Source organism: Pleurodeles waltl, chromosome 11, assembly GCF_031143425.1.
Source record: "Pleurodeles waltl isolate 20211129_DDA chromosome 11, aPleWal1.hap1.20221129, whole genome shotgun sequence".
NCBI lineage: Eukaryota > Metazoa > Chordata > Amphibia > Caudata > Salamandridae > Pleurodeles > Pleurodeles waltl.
Genome location: NC_090450.1, coordinates 884,189,006 through 884,208,989, shown reverse-complemented (window position 1 = coordinate 884,208,989; position 19,984 = coordinate 884,189,006). Strand labels below are relative to the sequence as shown.

Sequence of the window (19,984 nt, the reverse complement as noted above, 5' to 3'; positions counted from 1 at the left end):
AGACATCTTGGTTCAGGAAAACCTACTGCAATGTAAGTAAGAAAACCGAAAATTCCTATTCCATGCCCTCTAAATCGTGGCAATGTCCAAGCCAGAATTTATTATGTGAGTGGATGTATTTTGTCTGGCTCTCACAGCTTCCTGAAAATGGGCTCTCATGCTCTCCAGGGAGCAGAGGATGACCAGCTGAGCCATGTCCCATAAGACCTGGGTATATTTGTCTAGGAGAGAAGTTGCCTTGAGGGACTTGAGCACCATGCTGCCCGCTGCTAGACATTGTGACTCCCTGTCTGAAGGAACAAAAGAGAAGGTGCAGGTCAATTGTCCAGTGGAGCAGGATGCGTACATGACCAGGCTTTCTGGCAACTGGTGTGCAGAAAGAAACAGAGGATCTGGTGCATTGCAGTCGCGCCTTGCCACCAGCCTTTTAAGCGCTGGAGCTGACGTGGGCTCTCAGGCTGCCATGATACAGCAAAGCCTTGTTGAAGGGCAAAAAAGGGTTCTGACGTACATGTGGATGGGAAGACTACTTCGGTGAGGGCATTTGTCTTTATGTCCATCTTTGGAAGTTGCAGCTCCAGCACCACAGGAGATTTTTTTTTTTTTTAACCACTGAATGGAAGGACATCACTTCAGTGGTAGGATACCCTGTTGAAAAGTGAGGAGGTGCCCAATCCACTGGCCGATGACAGACCTGCAAGCTCATAAAATTGTTGATAGTCCTCCCAGCTCATAAGATTGTTCTCCTCCACCATCATCACTGTAGGCATAAAGATACAGAGGATCAGAGCCCGATCCAAAAAGGTCAGGTATTTCCTGCCTGTATTCTTCTTCTGAGCCTCTGGGCCTCTCTTGCTGACCGATTATGGGGTACTGATTCTGGGAAAGGAGGAGAGGCGGCACGGATGAATCAGTGTCCAGTGCTGGAGAGGTGACCGTGGGTTGTTTGGTGTCACTGGTGGGGTCGGGGTGGCGCCAGCAACAATGTGGATGGCTGTGGTGTTATGTGGGGGATAGAGGAACCAGCACTGTTTTGATAGGAACATAGCTGCATGGCATCGGTGTTGGGTGATCAATACATAATCATACAAAGGTCGTAAGGCACCATGGGCGTGTCAGAGGCTGCTTTGGCTCAAGCAAAGATGTTATACATGGCATTCAGGAATGGTGCTGGGTCTGAGCCTGGCACCAGGAACTCTGGGTAGGAAGTTGCCAGTGCCAGGAATTCTGGGAATAATGAAACTGGTGCTGGAGGACTAAGGAACACTAGTGGCGGTGTAGAGAGCAATCGAGGTGGCTCTGGGGCTGAGTCCTTTTGAGGCACAGACTGCTCAAAGGAGGGTCTACCGGCTCCTAAACAACTAACTTTTATTCTGAGGATGAAGATCTTGTGGGAGACTGAGGGCCTTTGGGAGACCAAACTTTACCGTGCCTCTTGTGTTTTGTGCTTACTCTGCTTGCTTGATGAATATGAGGATGGAGACCTGGAGTGTGGCCTGCAACGACAACAGCTGCGCATGTCATTGTGAGTCCAGGCCACGAATATGTTGGCCGCACTTGCCTGGATGGCTTTCATATGCATGCTGAGGCAGGATTATCTGCAACAGGAGTCATGGTCTGAACCTTGACTCCAAAAGGAAGATGTAATGGGTATTAGCAATTGACATCTGACTTTTGCAGTCCCTACATGGCTTGAGTGCTTTTGGGGGGGGTTGGGCATTTGTACTGCACTGAACAGAAATTTCTGGGAGGAAAACTCACGATCCTCAGGAGAGAGCAAACACTGGATCCACGTGGAAAAAACAGAACTGAGGTGGAAGCTGTGTGGCTTTGGTGATGTTATCCGATGTAATTCTCGACACCAGTGCCCCTACTGGCGACTTGAGAGCTGTGACGTTTTTGTATCCAGTCTGAGTCCTGTTATTCTTCTACAGGTGAGGAATCTGGAAGTAGCAGTATCTGTCAGAAGTATGTGACAGGAATATAATGCAAATTTTATCTTCTTGATATATGTTGTCTCAGTGAACTATTGTTGCTTTTATATGACTCATTGTTACGTTCAAAAGTCCTCAAACAACTCAATACTGCAGCAGTGGTCAAGAGGTTATTCACAGTGGATTAGATGGTAAAGGCCGTTATGCAAGCGGCTTCCCCCAGTCAGAGAAATTTGCGTAACCTGGAAGTGCACATGCTCCACGTGATACTCCTTTCAAACTGGTGAGATTAGAATAAGTCACTGTGTTCCTCACACTTTTATAAACATGTTCCTCTCCGTGTGTGTCTCTCTCTCTACAGAAAATACAAGCCAGGAACAAGGTGCACAATAAGACACTCCATTTAAACAGTATGGATTATGAAGTCTTAAGCTTTGTGTATTGTTAACTTTCTCAAAGTTGCATGAATGGTGAGGTCGCTAACAACACATTACAATTTGGCAAGGATAAAAAGTTTAGTTGCCCGATATCTTCAAAGGCAGACAGGACATTCCACAGCCCATGTAAAGCACTTAAAAAAAAAAAAAAAAAAAAAAGTGTTACACCTGATCAATGCAACTTATTTACCAGTGTATTCCGGCTTGGCTTTATCAGCTGAAGGCCATGGAATGCAGTCTCTTAAGGATGCTAGTCGTACATCCTTTTCTGGAGATGTTCAGACCTCATTTTAATAGCTTAAGTACTAGCTTGATTGCACCTCCATTTGAGCCAATGCGTTTTGAAATGAAATAAAATAGATCTTAAGTGTACTGCTACCCCGAAGGGTGTCCTGACATTGGCCAAAAAAAAAAAAAAAAAAAGACTGTACAGAACCCTAACTCGGACATTAAAGCACCAGATGGAAAGGGAAATAGAAGTCAGAGATCGCTACAAAAGACTGGCTACTAGAAGAGGCTAATCTTTTCCAAGCATGGGCACATGCAGCAAGTTGGTATTAGTGGATCTTAGGGTTCTATCTGAGTGGCATAGTGGGTAACTGTGTCCGAGAGATATTTGGGGTCAGTATGATGGACGGCTCTAAGTGCTGTAACCAGGGATTTAACCAAAATATTTCTGCACAAGCAATCAGTGCAGTTGTCTCAGGTGGTCAGAGAGGGTCACTACCCGATAACTTAATCACCAGTCTTACTGCTGCATTTTGCACTACCTGCAGCTTAATTAGGTATTTTGGTAACCTGAAATAAAGACTGTTTTCGTAATTCAGCCTAGAATGTATTAGTGCATGGGCCACTTTCTTACAAGTCTCCAAAGCCAAAATAAAATAAAAAATCCAAGCATTTCTTCAGTGAGTTTATAAGGGAGACACTGATACCCACCACTGCCAGGATTTGAGGAAAGAAGATGATGTCTTAGTCGAAATGACAACTAAATTCCTTGCTAGAGAGGTGGGGGCACAAGAGGTTTAGTAAGTCCATCAAACTACCAGTCTACAGCAGAAAAGATGTTTTTGCTTAACAGAAAAAAATCCATTTTATCAATGTTGCATTTTAAGTGTTTGGTTTTCATCTAGGCAATGATTTTTGTGAGAAACGTTTTGAAATTTAGTTCCAACCATAGAGAATTTTTCTCTAAGGATAATATCAACTGGGTGCCATCTGTGTAAGAAATGACTGTGATCCCGAAAAATTCAATAAGGGACACCAACAGGGTCACATAAATATTGAACAAGGTAAGGCTCCGAGAAGAGCCCCGAGGGAACACATTTAAGTATTCCTTCTCCTGAAGTGTCTAAGAGTGAATGGATGCTTCCTACTAGAGAGGAAAGATTGGAAACATCATAGAATGCGGCCGTAAATTCCCAGCTCTGCACTGTATGCACCGGCTTGTGGGACACCGTCTCAGACGCCACTATCCGGACCAGCAAGATCACGACAGCATTCAAACTCTTGCCTAACATTATTTGAATATATTCAGAAACTTCCAGATGGGCTGACTCCGTGTAGCACCTAGGTCTGAAGCCTGACTTCGAGGCGTTGAAAAGGCTGAACTGATCAAGATATGCCATAAGTTGTACTTTCACTAATTCTTTGTAAGATTAAAGAAAGTAAAGAAATAGGTCTAAAATTAGCTAGGTTCTTAGAATCAGTGAAAGATTTCTTCAACAATGACTTTACTGTAGCCTGCTTCCATATTTCCGGGATCCAAGCCCTAGTCAGGGAAGAGTTAAAATGTAACTTAAAAATAGGATTAATTATCTGAGCAGATTTATCCAGGAATGCTGTCACCAAGTATCCAAAGGGAACCCAGATATAAAGCTCTTAATGGCTAGTTCCAATTCCTGTAAAATAATGCATTTGTATGTGGCAAATGGGCTGTTAATTCTTGAAGAGGTTAATACTGGTAGACCATTTTTCTTAGGCTTCTTCCTCTTCTAAGCTCTTGACTTGGCTTTCAGTGCGTTGCCATTGCTGATGATGTACAGGAACATAGTTCTTATCGTGCACTCAAACAATCTGTACTCCAAAGGTGTTCCTTTTTAGGTTGAGCCTAGGAAGCGTGCATGTGATCTCTCTCAACATGCTATCTACTTCTTTGGGCTTTCACCAAGCCCACCATACACCAGTCACTTTCATTCATTCCTTGGCCTTTCAAAATTCCCTTGATATCCTAGGTAAATGGTTTACGTTTGCCCTGCCTTGAGGCTGTTTTGTTACCGCTTTAGAGATTGACCCTGTTGCATGGATTATTGCATGATCGGCCATATACCCTAGTGTGGCGCACTACTTTTTTCTTTTGCCTCAAAACTTGGCGCTCCGTGGCCGTATGTTGCTTCTTCCTCTTCTTTGTTTTTGGACATGCCGCTGTTTCTTTGTGGTATCTGCGCCCAAAGGGTGCAAGCTGGAGGTGTTCTTTTTTTTAATTTTTTATTATTTGGTTACTTTTTTTTTTTTTAGTTTCATATAGCACAAACTCGATTGGAGGAGCTCTTTAAATGAGTACCACTTAAAGTACAAGTTTAGCAGTTGAAAAATATACAAATTGTCACATTTTAAACAGAAATCCTCAACGGGGCTGTCCCGGCACAGTGGGTGAGGCGAGATTACAATAGCTACTGCCCTTGTGCATACACGCCCCATAATGCTTTGCGGGACATTTCTTGTACAAACCACTTTTGCCCATAACTCAGCCTGTGGTGGTCCTATGACAATGAGACCGCCACCAAAATGTTCAGCATGGCATGCTGTTTCTGTCTAGGCCATCTCTGGATCACCACACTAGATTGGGGGTGGGGGGCAAAATAATAACCCCTCCCACCATTCAGTGTCTTTTTAAGCTCTCTCATGGGAGGGGGGGAATTAGGTGGGGGCAGGAGGTTGGGGGGGGGGGGGTCAAAATAGTAACCTCTCCCACCATTGTGTCTTTTTAGGCTCTCTCATGACTGGAACTTTTCTTTTATGAATGGGAGTTTTTAAGGGCCTTGTTTTTAATATTATTGCAGTAGGTCTGCTAAGCTTGAAAATGTGTAAGGCACTACGCCCTCTAGGGGCTAAATGTTATGCTGCATTACTTTCTGCCCCCTAGGGGCTGAATATATCGTTACATGACCTTGTTTCTTAGAAATGCTATTTTTATTGTAGTGTGCTTGAAGGGTTGTTCTGAGCAGTACAGTCAAGATACTACAATATTCGCTGCACTCGGAAACTCTCCCCATAATGCTATGCAGGGCATAATGCTTTGTGGGGCATTCCTCTTACAAAACATTTTCACCATATCTCACCATGTAGTGACCCTAGGACAATAGGGTCCCAATCAAAATGTTCAGTACGATGCACTTCTTCTGTCTAGGTCATCTCTGGGCCCCCCCACTAAGTTGTGGAGACCCCAAAATAATAACCCCTCCCACCCTTTTGTGTCTTTTTAAGTTTTCTCATGGCTGGAGCTTTTGTTTTACAGCTGGGAGTAGTTTGTGTTTTAAGGGCCTTGTTTGTGATATTATTCTTGTAGGCCTGCTATGCCTGGAAATGTGTAATGCACTACGCCCTCTAGGGGGTAAAGTATGGTTAAACTGCATTACGTTCCGCCATTCTGTTTTCATGTGGTTATGCTCTCTAGGGGCTGACTATATGGTTACCTGACTCATTTCTTAAAATAAAAAAATGTCTTTTAATTGTTGTGCCCCTCTAGGGGCTGTCCTGAGCATTACAGTCCAGATACAGTATTCACTCTGAAACTTGCCCATAATGTTTTGCGAGGCATTCCTTTTACAAGACATTTTTGTCCATAACTCACTGTGTGGTGGTCACACCGTCAAAACGTTAAGCACAACATGCTCTTTCTGTCCAGGTCACCTCTGGATCCCAACGCCAGGTTGGGGAGGACCCCAAAATAATAATATAAATATAATAAATAATGGCAATATTTTCATTTTTTGCTGCATGTAGAGGAAGAAGGTAAATAGAGGTGTTTTAGTTATATACAGGGCCGCTGGAATTATGTGGCAGAGAGGTCCAGATAATGTGGCAGGGTTGACCAATTTATGTGGCAAGAAAAGTCCAGTTATGCATTTGCAACGCTAATAGCTCTAACTCAAGCAAATGTGAGACCTTTTGAATTGCAAAAGCTTGTTTTTATTATGCTGTGCAAGCTATTGGTTTGCTTTTTTTTCACTAGGCCCTAAAAAGTTCGGCGAAGAAAGAGTGGCCTACCCATTATGTGCAAAGAGATGTTATCAAGACAGGACACGAGACATGGAGATTGAATAGCTTTTGGTCCTGCATGTGGCACAAAGTATAGACAACCTGTTAACACATCTCCTATGGCAGATAGGAGTGTGTAGTACACTTACGTGTTGCAATCTCTACTCACTAGACTAAGGACACATTCTGCTAGAAAGAAAGCAGCATCTGTAGTTTTCATTGCATGTCTTGAGGACATCGGCGAGGCTTTAACTTGCTCCTCTATTGGTGTGGCTTGCTACAACTTGCACGTACCGACAACCATTACAAATGGGACTCTGCATTCTGACTTAAACATCTTACACAAGGACAGGCAAACTGCAATCTAAAACGATGTCTGCATTGTGGTTTTTAGATCAACCTCCTCAATGTGTTTTTCTGAGCCCAGGAAAATGCGTGTGATACTAGAGTATCCTCAAGCTCAAAACTGTTGTTACTCTGCGTTAAGTTTTCCTCAGTCTAACTGGCTTTGTGGTGAGCTCCAGTTGTAATAGAGATTGTATATACATTGAAAAACTACTTACATTTTAGTAGGGTTCTTCATTAAGACTGCGTTGCGCACAGTATGTTTCCACCTAATTGTTTTTTTTAATGGTCGCACATATGTCACAATTGTTTGCTGTTTTGTTACTGTAGAAGAAAACTTCACAGTCGGTTTTTGGCCCCTTTTATTTCCTATCCACATGAAAATCTTATAGTTGTATCATCTTAATGAAAGCCGTTCTGTTTATTTTGTAGAAAACATAATAGGTAATTAAAGTACTTGATAGAATTTTGTGTGCATTTCTGCTCCAAGTTTGAGAAAATACATGTTTTCTTACCATCTTTAATTTCTATACTAAAGCTGAGCCAACAAACATTTTTTTTTATTAATATGCCACATTTTGAAATATCTAGGTTGACGAGGCCATGACCATCAAGAACACAGATATTGCCAAAGAACTCAGCCTGCCTCCTGTTAAACTCCACTGCTCTAGTAAGTTCTTGATGTTGAAATAATGCATAAATATAACATTTTTATTTCTTCTCCAGTGAAGTCTCCCCATGCATAACGTGTATTTTTTCACATTTTTAACAGTTTTCTAAAAATGTGATCACCTAGAAACAACACAAAATTAAGCCTGCTGAATGGGAACCTTCGCTTTGTTTTTTATTTTATTTTTAATAGAGTGGACCTACTTAGCATCATGTGTGGAGCATCGCTCAGGCAATCAATTTGTATGTTAACCCAATAATACTTTTCGTGTTTTTATTTTTCAGAGTTATACTTCCTGCCATTGCCCTTTGCTTCTCCCCCCATCTCCACCTCACCACCCGTCCCACTGTCTACTTTAGGATTTGTATATGTTTAGCACCAATCTCCTAGCCTTCGTTTGAGAATCAAGGGCTTGTTCAAGCACTGTAGTACTGTAATAACAAAGAGTATGGTATGGATGGGCCATTGTAGATAACTGTACTATATGCTGGCTCACCATAGCATTTTGACCTTGAGACATCGCTTGAAAATGAGGGCCAGGACGATTGGGTAGAAGCAGTTGAAGCTTTGCCTTGTCCAGCAGTATTGGTCTGACAAGCCTTGACCTTTTAGGAATGGTTGTAGACCTTGGAGATATTCTCCCCCTTGAAGGTGCTGAGAAAGGACAATTTTTTTTTCTCCTCCTCCGTAGGTGCAGCCTCTTCATATCTCAGCAGCATGCCTTTTTTGCCTTTCCTCCTTCCAGGTTCTTTTGCCTTATATTGTCTTGACACAGAGGATCATTCTCTGTGTGGGCAAGTTCAGCACAATGGAATGCTTAATCTTTGCGATTTATCTGCTGCGAGACAGGAGTTTTTTTTCCAGAATTATTACTAGCAACTAGCTCAATGAAATGAAAATGAGTCCGTATATATTTTTTTCTATCCGGGACTTATCCCCTACCTGCTCTAGATGAGAGCAGAATCCCAACATAGGGATCTTCGGAGTTCATTCACAGCGCGTATGGCAGGCTGGGCGCCAGCTTTTCTTAGTTGATGCTCTTGGTACAGGAGGTTATGGCTTCAAGTTCATTCAGTTTCTTAGGGGAACTGAATGAACTAAACAACTGAATGAGTAGAGCAACATCAAGGGAGGCATTGGTTTTGTTCAGGGAAACATCCTGGTGTTCTCAAAGAGGACACATTTCTCCCTTTCGCTAAGAATGCTGATGCTTTTGAAGAAGCAAATTTTAAAATAAATGGGGCAAACCTAATGATGTTGGAGAGTGTCAAAGCTATCGAGGTCAGCGTACAAGTAGGCTGTCCTTTAATTATGCAGACAAAAATAGTTCTCATTTTTCTAGAACACAAAGTAATTGAAAAAACTGTGGAAGGATTGGGTTATATTGCAGCTATTCATTTTTTCAAACCTATTCAAATTCTGTAAAATGGAGAAGTGCTTCCTGTCAGGAGGTGCCATAATGTACTTCTCTGTTTGACTATTGCCAGTATGAAATATTTGTATAGCCCAGAGTTCATGCTAATGTTAGTGTTGCGCACAGCGTTTTATCTTGCCAAGGGCACTCCTGTAGTAACTCAACAGGAGTACTTCTTGATATTTCAAAGTTCTGTGCCCGCTGTTGTCTCCAAATAATCATGTGTTGCTGGACTTTGATATTTGCCTGTTAAGTACTGCTGTGCAGAATTCACATATGTTCAGGTTAACAAACACATTACCCAGAGTGATAAAAACAGTAGTTCCCAACAGTGTGACACAGTGGAACACACAAAGATCAGTTGTTTGGGCATGTTGAAAAACTGGTGTGGCAATGTGTTTTTGAACAGGGCAAACCTGAAACTCTAGCACTACATGGTGATCGTTCTGGGCAGTGTGTTAAAGCACACATGAATTTGGCATGAGGAACTCAAATTTCCACGCACATTTTTCCTCAAGCAACTTGTCGGCTGCCTGAAAGAAGCAGCCACCAGATGTATTTTGTCATCTTGCGCCTGTCACGTCAGTTCGGAAATAGAGCAGCAGAAGTATTACTGCTTCTTTTTAATAGGTGCTTTTGGAGTAGTTACTGCAATTTGATCTACGATTCACCAGCTTCACTAACCTGATAGATGATTTTTATCTGGCAGACTACTTTGGCTTCAAATCTGTTATTGTTCCTGTTGTATTTACAGTGACTTGAAATCTGCTGTTGGGCTTGTTGTGTCTACAGGTATGTTGCCTCTGGCATCAATATTAGTTTCCTCTTTCACCAGTTGTTAGTCTAACTGTCGAAATGTTGATTCTAATGTCTTACCAGCTCAGACCTCTAACTTTTTAATTCCTGCTTCCATCCCAGATTATTCTTTCCCATTCATCTTCCCTTTAACCTGCCCATCAGCACAGAAACTGTTGCCCTCCCCAGCTCCTCTGGTTGCTGCTGCCTTGGGAATGAACTGAGAACCTGCCTGACTCTCAGTTCGGTGCCCTTCTCCCCCTGCAGGCTCCTGCCTGCACCTTATCCCTGGTAGCCTAGTGGTCATCTACAAGTATCTCTGTATCTCTCCTTTACTCCTGCTTTTATACTTCTGCCTTTTTTCACTTTGTTCTTTTTACTTTTTCTTTTGTTTCTCCATTTTCTATCTCTTCCTTGACCCTCTCCCTCCTGCGCCGCTGCTGCCCCTGTGCCCTCCACCCCACGCTGTGAGAGGGCAACTCCACTGACCGCCTGGTCAGCGTCTGTTGCCCTCCCCAGCACCTCTGGCTGCTGCTGCCTCTGCCTTGCCTTGGGAACAAACTGAGTCTGCCTGACTCTGTTTGAGGCCCTTCTCCCCCTGCATGCTCCTGCCTGCGCCTCATCCCTGGTGGCCTAGTGGCCACGTACAAATATCTCTCTCTGTTTCTCCTTTACTCCTGCTTTATACTTCTGCCTATTTTCCAATTCGTTTTTTCTTTTTTCTTTTTCTATTGTTTCTGTTCCTTCCTCAGGCTCAGCCACAACAAACAACCGGAACACCCCAAACCTGAAACCACTGACGCCTGTCACGAACGCATTAACTGCTTTCTTCTAAATATACGCTCCCTCCATAACCACACCACAGAACTTTAGGACCTGATCGACCCCACCCGTATGGACATCACATTCATAACCGAGACCTGGACCAACCCTATCTGCGGACCAGACATCGCCTTCGCTATTCCAGATGGATACAACATCCTTAGGAAGGACCAGCCCTCACGTCCGAGCGGAGGACTGGCCATCGTGCACAAGTCCTCACTCCGCATCATGGTCAACACGGAAGAACACTGCACCACAATGGAACACCTACACTTTCTGATCCACACCACTCAAAACTCTTTCCTCTACGGCACCCTGGTCTACAGACTGCCCGGCCCCTGCCCAGCCTTCGACGCCATTGTAGGCATAGCCACCCTCACGCCCTGGTGCCCACCAACTGCCTCCTCCTCAGCAACTTTAATTTCCACCTCGAGGACTGCAGCAACCAAAACACCATTTCCCTACTCGACATTCTTGCCACCCTCGGACTCCCAACAACTAATCACCGTACCCATGAATGCCGCAGGACACACACTAGACCCCATTTTCACCTCAAGCAACTGGATTACCATCAAGAATATCCCCATCCTGGACTGGACCGACCATCACTGCCTACACTTTGCCATCACCGCATCCAACAGCCGCCTCTATGTCCCCAGAGCCCCTTACAGGAAACGGAACGAAATTACAGACGGGCAACTCATCATGACCCTTGCCAAATCACCCCCACCCCCCACTGACGACGCCAACACTACAGCACGCAACCTCAACGCCTGGATCACCAAATGCACCAACTCCTTAGCCCCCCTCCGATCAACTTCTGTCAAGCACATCTCAAATGGAGCCAGCTGGTTCACCACCTAATCCAAGCACACTTGCAGGTGCCTAGAGATGAAATGGAGAAACAGCAAAACCAGTGAAGACCTTGCCTCCTTCACAGCCGACACTGCCACCCATCACCGACTCCTGAAGAACGCAAAATAAGCCATAGTCTGGAAACGCATCAACACCTCCCCGCACAACACAAAAGAACTCTTCATGGTAATCAATGAATTCACCAATCCTCCCTCGGAAGCCCCCAACTCCCCCCCCCCCCCCCCCCCCCCCCCCCCCCCCCCCATCGCAAGACCTCTGTGACAAACTGGCCACCTTCTTCCACCGCAAGATTAAGGACAACTATGACAGTTTACTCCTGTAAGGAAATGCCTCCTTGGCATGGTTGCCCCCTGACTTTTTGCCTTTGCTGATGCTATGTTTACAATTGAAAGTGTGCTGAGGCCTGCTAACCAGGCCCCAGCACCAGTGTTCTTTCCCTAACCTGTACTTTTGTATCCACAATTGGCAGACCCTGGCATCCAGATAAGTCCCTTGTAACTGGTACTTCTAGTACCAAGGGCCCTGATGCCAAGGAATGTCTCTAAGGGCTGCAGCATGTCTTATGCCACCCTGGAGACCTCTCACTCAGCACAGACACACTGCTTGCCAGCTTGTGTGTGCTAGTGAGAACAAAACGAGTAAGTCGACATGGCACTCCCCTCAGGGTGCCATGCCAGCCTCTCACTGCCTATGCAAGTATAGGTCAGCCACCCCTCTAGCAGGCCTTACAGCCCTAAGGCAGGGTGCACTATACCATAGGTGAGGGTACCAGTGCATGAGCATGGTACCCCTACAGTGTCTAAACAAAACCTTAGACATTGTAAGTGCAGGGTAGCCATAAGAGTATATGGTCTGGGAGTTTGTCAAACACGAACTCCACAGCACCATAATGGCTACACTGAAAACTGGGAAGTTTGGTATCAAACTTCTCAGCACAATAAATGCACACTGATGCCAGTGTACATTTTATTGCAAAATACACCCCAGAGGGCACCTTAGAGGTGCCCCCTGAAACTTAACCGACTGTCTGTGTAGGCTGACTAGTTCCAGCAGCCTGCCACACTAGAGACATGTTGCTGGCCCCATGGGGAGAGTGCCTTTGTCACTCTGAGGCCAGTAACAAAGCCTGCACTGGGTGGAGATGCTAACACCTCCCCCAGGCAGGAGCTGTAACACCTGGCGGTGAGCCTCAAAGGCTCACCCCTTTGTCACAGCACCGCAGGACACTCCAGCTAGTGGAGTTGCCCGCCCCCTCCGGCCCCAGCCCCCACTTTTGGCGGCAAGGCCGGAGAAAATAATGAGAATAACAAGGAGGAGTCACTGGCCAGTCAGGACAGCCCCTAAGGTGTACTGAGCTGAGGTGACTCTAACTTTTAGAAATCCTCCATCTTGCAGATGGAGGATTCCCCCAATAGGGTTAGGATTGTGACCCCCTCCCCTTGGGAGGAGGCACAAAGAGGGTGTACCCACCCTCAGGGCTAGTAGCCATTGGCTACTAACCCCCCAGACCTAAACACGCCCTTAAATTTAGTATTTAAGGGCTACCCTGAACCCTAGAAAATTAGATTCCTGCAACAACAAGAAGAAGGACTGCCTAGCTGAAAACCCCTGCAGAGGAAGACCAGAAGACAACAACTGCCTTGGCTCCAGAAACTCACCGGCCTGTCTCCTGCCTTCCAAAGAACTCTGCTCCAGCGACGCCTTCCAAAGGGACCACCGACCTCTGAATCCTCTGAGGACTGCCCTGCTTCGACGACGACAAGAAACTCCCGAGGACAGCGGACCTGCTCCAAAAAGACTGCAACTTTATCCAAAGGAGCAGCTTTAAAGAACCCTGCAATCTCCCCGCAAGAAGCGTGAGACTTGCAACACTGCACCCGGCGACCCCGACTCGGCTGGTGGAGAACCAACACCTCAGGGAGGACCCCCGGACTACTCTACGACTGTGAGTACCAAAACCTGAGCCCCCACAGCGCCGCCTGCAGAGGGAATCCCGAGGCTTCCCCTGACTGCGACTCTCTGAAACCTAAGTCCCGACGCCTGGAAAAGACCCTGCACCCGCAGCCCCCAGGACCTGAAGGACCGGACTTTCACTGCAGAAGTGACCCCCAGGAGTCCCTCTCCCTTGCCCAAGTGGAGGTTTCCCCGAGGAAGCCCCCCCTTGCCTGCCTGCAGCGCTGAAGAGATCCCTTGATCTCTCATTGACTTCCATTGCGAACCCGACGCTTGTTCTAACACTGCACCCGGCCGCCCCCGCGCCGCTGAGGGTGAAATTTCTGTGTGGGCTTGTGTCCCCCCCCAGTGCCCTACAAAACCCCCCTGGTCTGCCCTCCGAAGACGCGGGTACTTACCTGCTGGCAGACTGGAACCGGGGCACCCCCTTCTCTCCATTGAAGCCTATGCGTTTTGGGCACCACTTTGAACTCTGCACCTGACCGGCCCTGAGCTGCTGGTGTGGTAACTTTGGGGTTGCTCTGAACCCCCAACGGTGGGCTACCTTGGACCAAGAACTGAACCCTGTAAGTGTCTTACTTACCTGGTAAAACTAACAAAAACTTACCTCCCCCAGGAACTGTAAAAATTGCACTGTGTCCACTTTTGAAATAGCTATTTGTGAATAACTTAAAAAGTATACATGCAATTGAAATGATTCAAAGTTCCTAATGTACTTACCTGCAATACCTTTCAAACAAGATAATACATGTTAAATTTGAACCTGTGGTTCTTAAAATAAACTAAGAAAAGATATTTTTCTATAAAAAACCTATTGGCTGGATTTGTCTCCGAGTGTGTGTACCTCATTTATTGTCTATGTGTATGTACAACAAATGCTTAACACTACTCCTTGGATAAGCCTACTGCTCGACCACACTACCACAAAATAGAGCATTAGTATTATCTCTTTTTACCACTATTTTACCTCTAAGGGGAACCCTTGGACTCTGTGCATGCTATTCCTTACTTTGAAATAGCACATACAGAGCCAACTTCCTACATTGGTGGATCAGCGGTGGGGTACAAGACTTTGCATTTGCTGGACTACTCAGCCAATACCTGATCACACGACAAATTCCAAAATTGTCATTAGAAATTGATTTTTTGCAATTTGAAAAGTTTTCTAAATTCTTTAAAGTCCTGCTAGGGCCTTGTGTTAGTCCCTGTTAGCATTTCTTTTAGAGTTTAAAAGTTTGTTAAAAGTTTGAATTGGATTCTAGAACCAGTTTTAGTTTCTTAAAAAGTATTCCAACTTTTAGAAGCATAATGTCTAGTGCAGAGATGAATGTGGTGGAACTCGACACCACACCTTACCCTCCATCTTAAGATGAGGGAGCTAAGGTCACTCTGTAAAATTAAGAAAATAGTAATGGGCCCCAGACCTTCCAAACTACAGCTCCAGGAGCTGTTGGCAGAGTTTGAAAAGGCCAACCCCTCTGAGGATGGCAACACAGAGGATGAAGATAGTGACTTGGAGGAAAATTCCCCCCTACCAGTCCTATTTAGGGAGAACAGGGCCTCTCAAGCCCTGACTCCACAAATAATAGTCAGAGATGCTGGTTCCCTCACAGGAGGGGCCAACAACTCTGAGATCACTGAGGATAACTCCAGTGAAGAGGACATCCAGCTAGCCAGGATGGCCAAAAGATTGGCTTTGGAAAGACAGATCCTAGCCATAGAAAGGGAAAGGCAAGAGATGGGCCTAGGACCCATCAATGGTGGCAGCAACATAAATAGGGTCAGAGATTCTCCTGACATGTTGAAAATCCCTAAAGGGATTGTAACTAAATATGAAGATGGTGATGACATCACCAAATGGTTCACAGCTTTTGAGAGGGCTTGTGTAACCAGAAAAGTGAACAGATCTCACTGGGGTGCTCTCCTTTGGGAAATGTTCACAGGAAAGTGTAGGGATAGACTCCTCACACTCTCTGGAAAAGATGCAGAATCTTATGACCTCATGAAGGGTACCCTGATTGAGGGCTTTGGATTCTCCACTGAGGAGTATAGGATTAGATTCAGGGGGGCTCAAAAATCCTCGAGCCAGACCTGGGTTGACTTTGTAGACTACTCAGTAAAAACACTAGATGGTTGGATTCAAGGCAGTGGTGTAAGTAATTATGATGGGCTGTACAATTTATTTGTGAAAGAACACCTGTTAAGTAATTGTTTCAATGATAAACTGCATCAGCATCTGGTAGACCTAGGACCAATTTCTCCCCAAGAATTGGGAAAGAAGGCGGACCATTGGGTCAAGACTAGGGTGTCCAAAACTTCCACAGGGGGTGACCAAAAGAAAGGGGTCACAAAACCTCCCCAGGGGAAAGGTGGTGAGACAGCCAAAAATAAAAATAGTAAAGAGTCTTCTACAGGCCCCCAAAAACCTGCACAGGAGGGTGGGCCGAGAGCCTCTTCACAAAACAATCCTGGGTACAAGGGTAAAAACTTTGATCCCAAAAAGGCCTGGTGTCGTAGCTGTAATCAGCCTGGACACCAAACTGGAGACAAGGCCTGTCCCAAGAAAGGTTTCTCTCCAAACTCCAATCCAGGTAACACTGGAATGGCTAGTCTCCAAGTGGGATCAACAGTGTGCCCAGAGCAAATCAGGGTCCACACTGAAGCTACTCTAGTCTCTGAGGGTGGGGTGGATTTAGCCACACTAGCTGCCTGGCCGCCTAACATGCAAAAATACAGGCAGCAGCTCTTTATTAATGGGACAAGTGTAGAGGGCCTGAGGGATACAGGTGCCAGTGTCACCATGGTGACAGAGAAACTGGTTTCCCCTGGCCAATACCTGACTGGAAAAACCTATACAGTCACCCACGCTGACAATCAGACTAAAGCACATCCCATGGCAATGGTAACTTTAGAATGGGGAGGGGTCAATGGCCTGAAACAGGTGGTGGTCTCCTCAAACATCCCAGTAGACTGTCTGCTTGGAAATGACCTGGAGTCCTCAGCATGGGCTGAGGTAGAACTAAAAACCCATGCAGCCATGCTGGGTATCCCTGAACTGGTGTGTGTAAAAACAAGAGCACAATGCAAGGCACAGGGTGAAAAAGTAGAGCTGGAGTTTGGAAGAAAGGCCCAGCCTACCAAGAGAAAAGGAAAGTCAGTTGGGAAACCAACTGCAACACAGTCAGAAAAAGATAACCTCTCTTCTCAGGAAGAAGTGCTGCCCTCTGAGGGAACTGAGCCTTTGGAGCTTGAACCTTATCAGGTTGAGCTCTTAGGCCCAGGGGGACCCTCAAGGGAGGAGCTGTGTAAGGGACAAGAAACCTGTCCCTCTCTTGAAGGCCTTAGGCAGTAAGCTGCTGAAGAGTCCAAGGGCAAGAAAAATGGAACACATAGGGTCTATTGGGAAGATGGACTCCTGTACACTGAGGCCAGAGACCCCAAACCTGGTGCCACTAGGAGAGTGGTAGTGCCTCAGTCGTTCAGAGAGTTTATTCTGACCTTAGCCCATGATATTCCCCTTGCTGGGCATTTGGGACAAACCAAGACGTGGGAGAGGTTAGTCAACCACTTCTACTGGCCTAATATGTCCCACAAGGTTAAGGAGTTTTGCCTCTCCTGCCCCACCTGTCAAGCCAGTGGTAAGACAGGTGGGCATCCAAAGGCCCCCCTCATTCCACTTCCAGTGGTGGGGGTCCCCTTTGAAAGAGTGGGTGTGGACATAGTTGGTCCACTAGAACCTCCCACAGCCTCAGGAAATATGTATATCCTAGTAGTAGTGGATCATGCTACTAGGTATCCTGAAGCTATTCCCCTTAGGTCAACTACTGCCCCTGCAGTAGCCAAGGCCCTCATTGGTATCTTTACCAGAGTGGGTTTCCCTAAGGAGGTGGTGTCTGACAGAGGTACCAACTTCATGTCAGCATACCTAAAACACATGTGGAATGAGTGTGGGGTGACTTACAAATTCACTACACCATACCATCCACAAACTAATGGCTTAGTTGAGAGATTCAACAAGACATTAAAAGGCATGATCATGGGGCTCCCAGAAAAGCTCAAAAGGAGATGGGATGTCCTCTTGCCATGTCTGCTTTTCGCTTACAGAGAGGTGCCACAGAAGGGAGTAGGATTCTCACCCTTTGAACTTCTGTTTGGTCACCCTGTAAGGGGACCACTTGCTCTTGTTAAAGAAGGCTGGGAGAGACCTCTTCATGAGCATAAACAAGACATAGTGGACTATGTACTTGGCCTTCGGTCAAGAATGGCAGAGTACATGGAAAAGGCAAGCAAAAACCTTGAGGCCAGCCAACAGCTCCAGAAGTTTTGGTATGACCAAAAGGCTGCAATGGTTGAGTTCCAACCAGGGCAGCAAGTCTGGGTTCTGGAGCCTGTGGCTCCCAGGGCACTTCAGGACAAATGGAGTGGCCCTTACCCAGTGCTAGAAAGGAAGAGTCAGGTCACCTACCTGGTGGACCTGGGCACAAGCAGGAGCCCCAAGAGGGTGATCCATGTGAACCGCCTTAAGCTCTTCCATGACAGGGCTGATGTAAATCTGTTGATGGTAACAGATGAGGATCAGGAGGCAGAGAGTGAACCTCTCCCTGATCTTCTGTCATCAGACCCAAAAGATGGCTCAGTAGATGGAGTGATCTACTCAGACACCCTCTCTGGCCAACAGCAAGCTGATTGTAGGAGAGTCCTACAACAGTTTCCTGAACTCTTCTCCCTAACCCCTGGTCAGACACACCTGTGTACCCATGATGTGGACACAGGAGACAGCATGCCTGTCAAAAACAAAATTTTTAGACAGTCTGACCATGTTAAGGAAAGCATCAAGGTGGAAGTCCACAAGATGCTGGAATTGGGAGTAATTGAGCGCTCTGACAGCCCCTGGGCTAGCCCAGTGGTCTTAGTCCCCAAACCTCACACCAAAGATGGAAAGAAAGAGATGAGGTTTTGTGTGGACTACAGAGGGCTCAACTCTGTCACCAAGACAGACGCCCATCCAATTCCTAGAGCTGATGAGCTCATAGACAAATTAGGTGCTGCCAAATTCTTAAGTACCTTTGACTTGACAGCAGGGTACTGGCAAATAAAAATGGCACCTGGAGCAAAAGAGAAAACGGCATTCTCCACACCTGATGGGCATTATCAGTTTACTGTTATGCCCTTTGGTTTAAAGAATGCCCCTGCCACCTTCCAAAGGTTGGTGAATCAAGTCCTTGCTGGTTTGGAGTCCTTTAGCACAGCTTATCTTGATGATATTGCTGTCTTTAGCTCCACCTGGCAGGATCACCTGGTCCACCTGAAGAAGGTTTTGAAGGCTCTGCAATCTGCAGGCCTCTCTATCAAGGCATCCAAATGCCAGATAGGGCAGGGAACTGTGGTTTACTTGGGCCATCTTGTAGGTGGAGGCCAAGTTCAGCCACTCCAACCCAAGATCCAGACTATTCTGGACTGGGTAGCTCCAAAAACCCAGACTCAAGTCAGGGCATTCCTTGGCTTGACTGGGTATTACAGGAGGTTTGTGAAGGGATATGGATCCATTGTGACAGCCCTCACTGAACTCACCTCCAAGAAAATGCCCAAGAAAGTGAACTGGACTGTAGAATGCCAACAGGCCTTTGACACCCTGAAACAAGCAATGTGCTCAGCACCAGTTCTAAAAGCTCCAGATTATTCTAAGCAGTTCATTGTGCAGACAGATGCCTCTGAACATGGGATAGGGGCAGTTTTGTCCCAAACAAATGATGATGGCCTTGACCAGCCTGTTGCTTTCATTAGCAGGAGGTTACTCCCCAGGGAGCAGCGTTGGAGTGCCATTGAGAGGGAGGCCTTTGCTGTGGTTTGGTCCCTGAAGAAGCTGAGACCATACCTCTTTGGGACTCACTTCCTAGTTCAAACTGACCACAGACCTCTCAAATGGCTGATGCAAATGAAAGGTGAAAATCCAAAACTGTTGAGGTGGTCCATCTCCCTACAGGGAATGGACTTTATAGTGGAACACAGACCTGGGACTGCCCATGCCAATGCAGATGGCCTTTCCAGGTTCTTCCACTTAGAAAATGAAGACTCTCTTGGGAAAGGTTAGTCTCATCCTCTTTCGTTTGGGGGGGGGGGGGTTGTGTAAGGAAATGCCTCCTTGGCATGGTTGCCCCCTGACTTTTTGCCTTTGCTGATGCTATGTTTACAATTGAAAGTGTGCTGAGGCCTGCTAACCAGGCCCCAGCACCAGTGTTCTTTCCCTAACCTGTACTTTTGTATCCACAATTGGCAGACCCTGGCATCCAGATAAGTCCCTTGTAACTGGTACTTCTAGTACCAAGGGCCCTGATGCCAAGGAATGTCTCTAAGGGCTGCAGCATGTCTTATGCCACCCTGGAGACCTCTCACTCAGCACAGACACACTGCTTGCCAGCTTGTGTGTGCTAGTGAGAACAAAACGAGTAAGTCGACATGGCACTCCCCTCAGGGTGCC

At 46.1% G+C, this 19,984-nt stretch overlaps 1 protein-coding gene across 1 annotated transcript in view; it reads left to right on the top strand.

The window, feature by feature from the left end:
- Positions 1-19,984, top strand: part of ISCU (iron-sulfur cluster assembly enzyme) — a 59,620-nt gene that overhangs the window by 26,539 nt on the left and 13,097 nt on the right. The window contains exon 4 of the mRNA XM_069214785.1: positions 7,568-7,646. Coding sequence (XP_069070886.1) covers positions 7,568-7,646 — 79 coding nt within the window. The remainder of the gene's footprint in view (positions 1-7,567; positions 7,647-19,984) is intronic.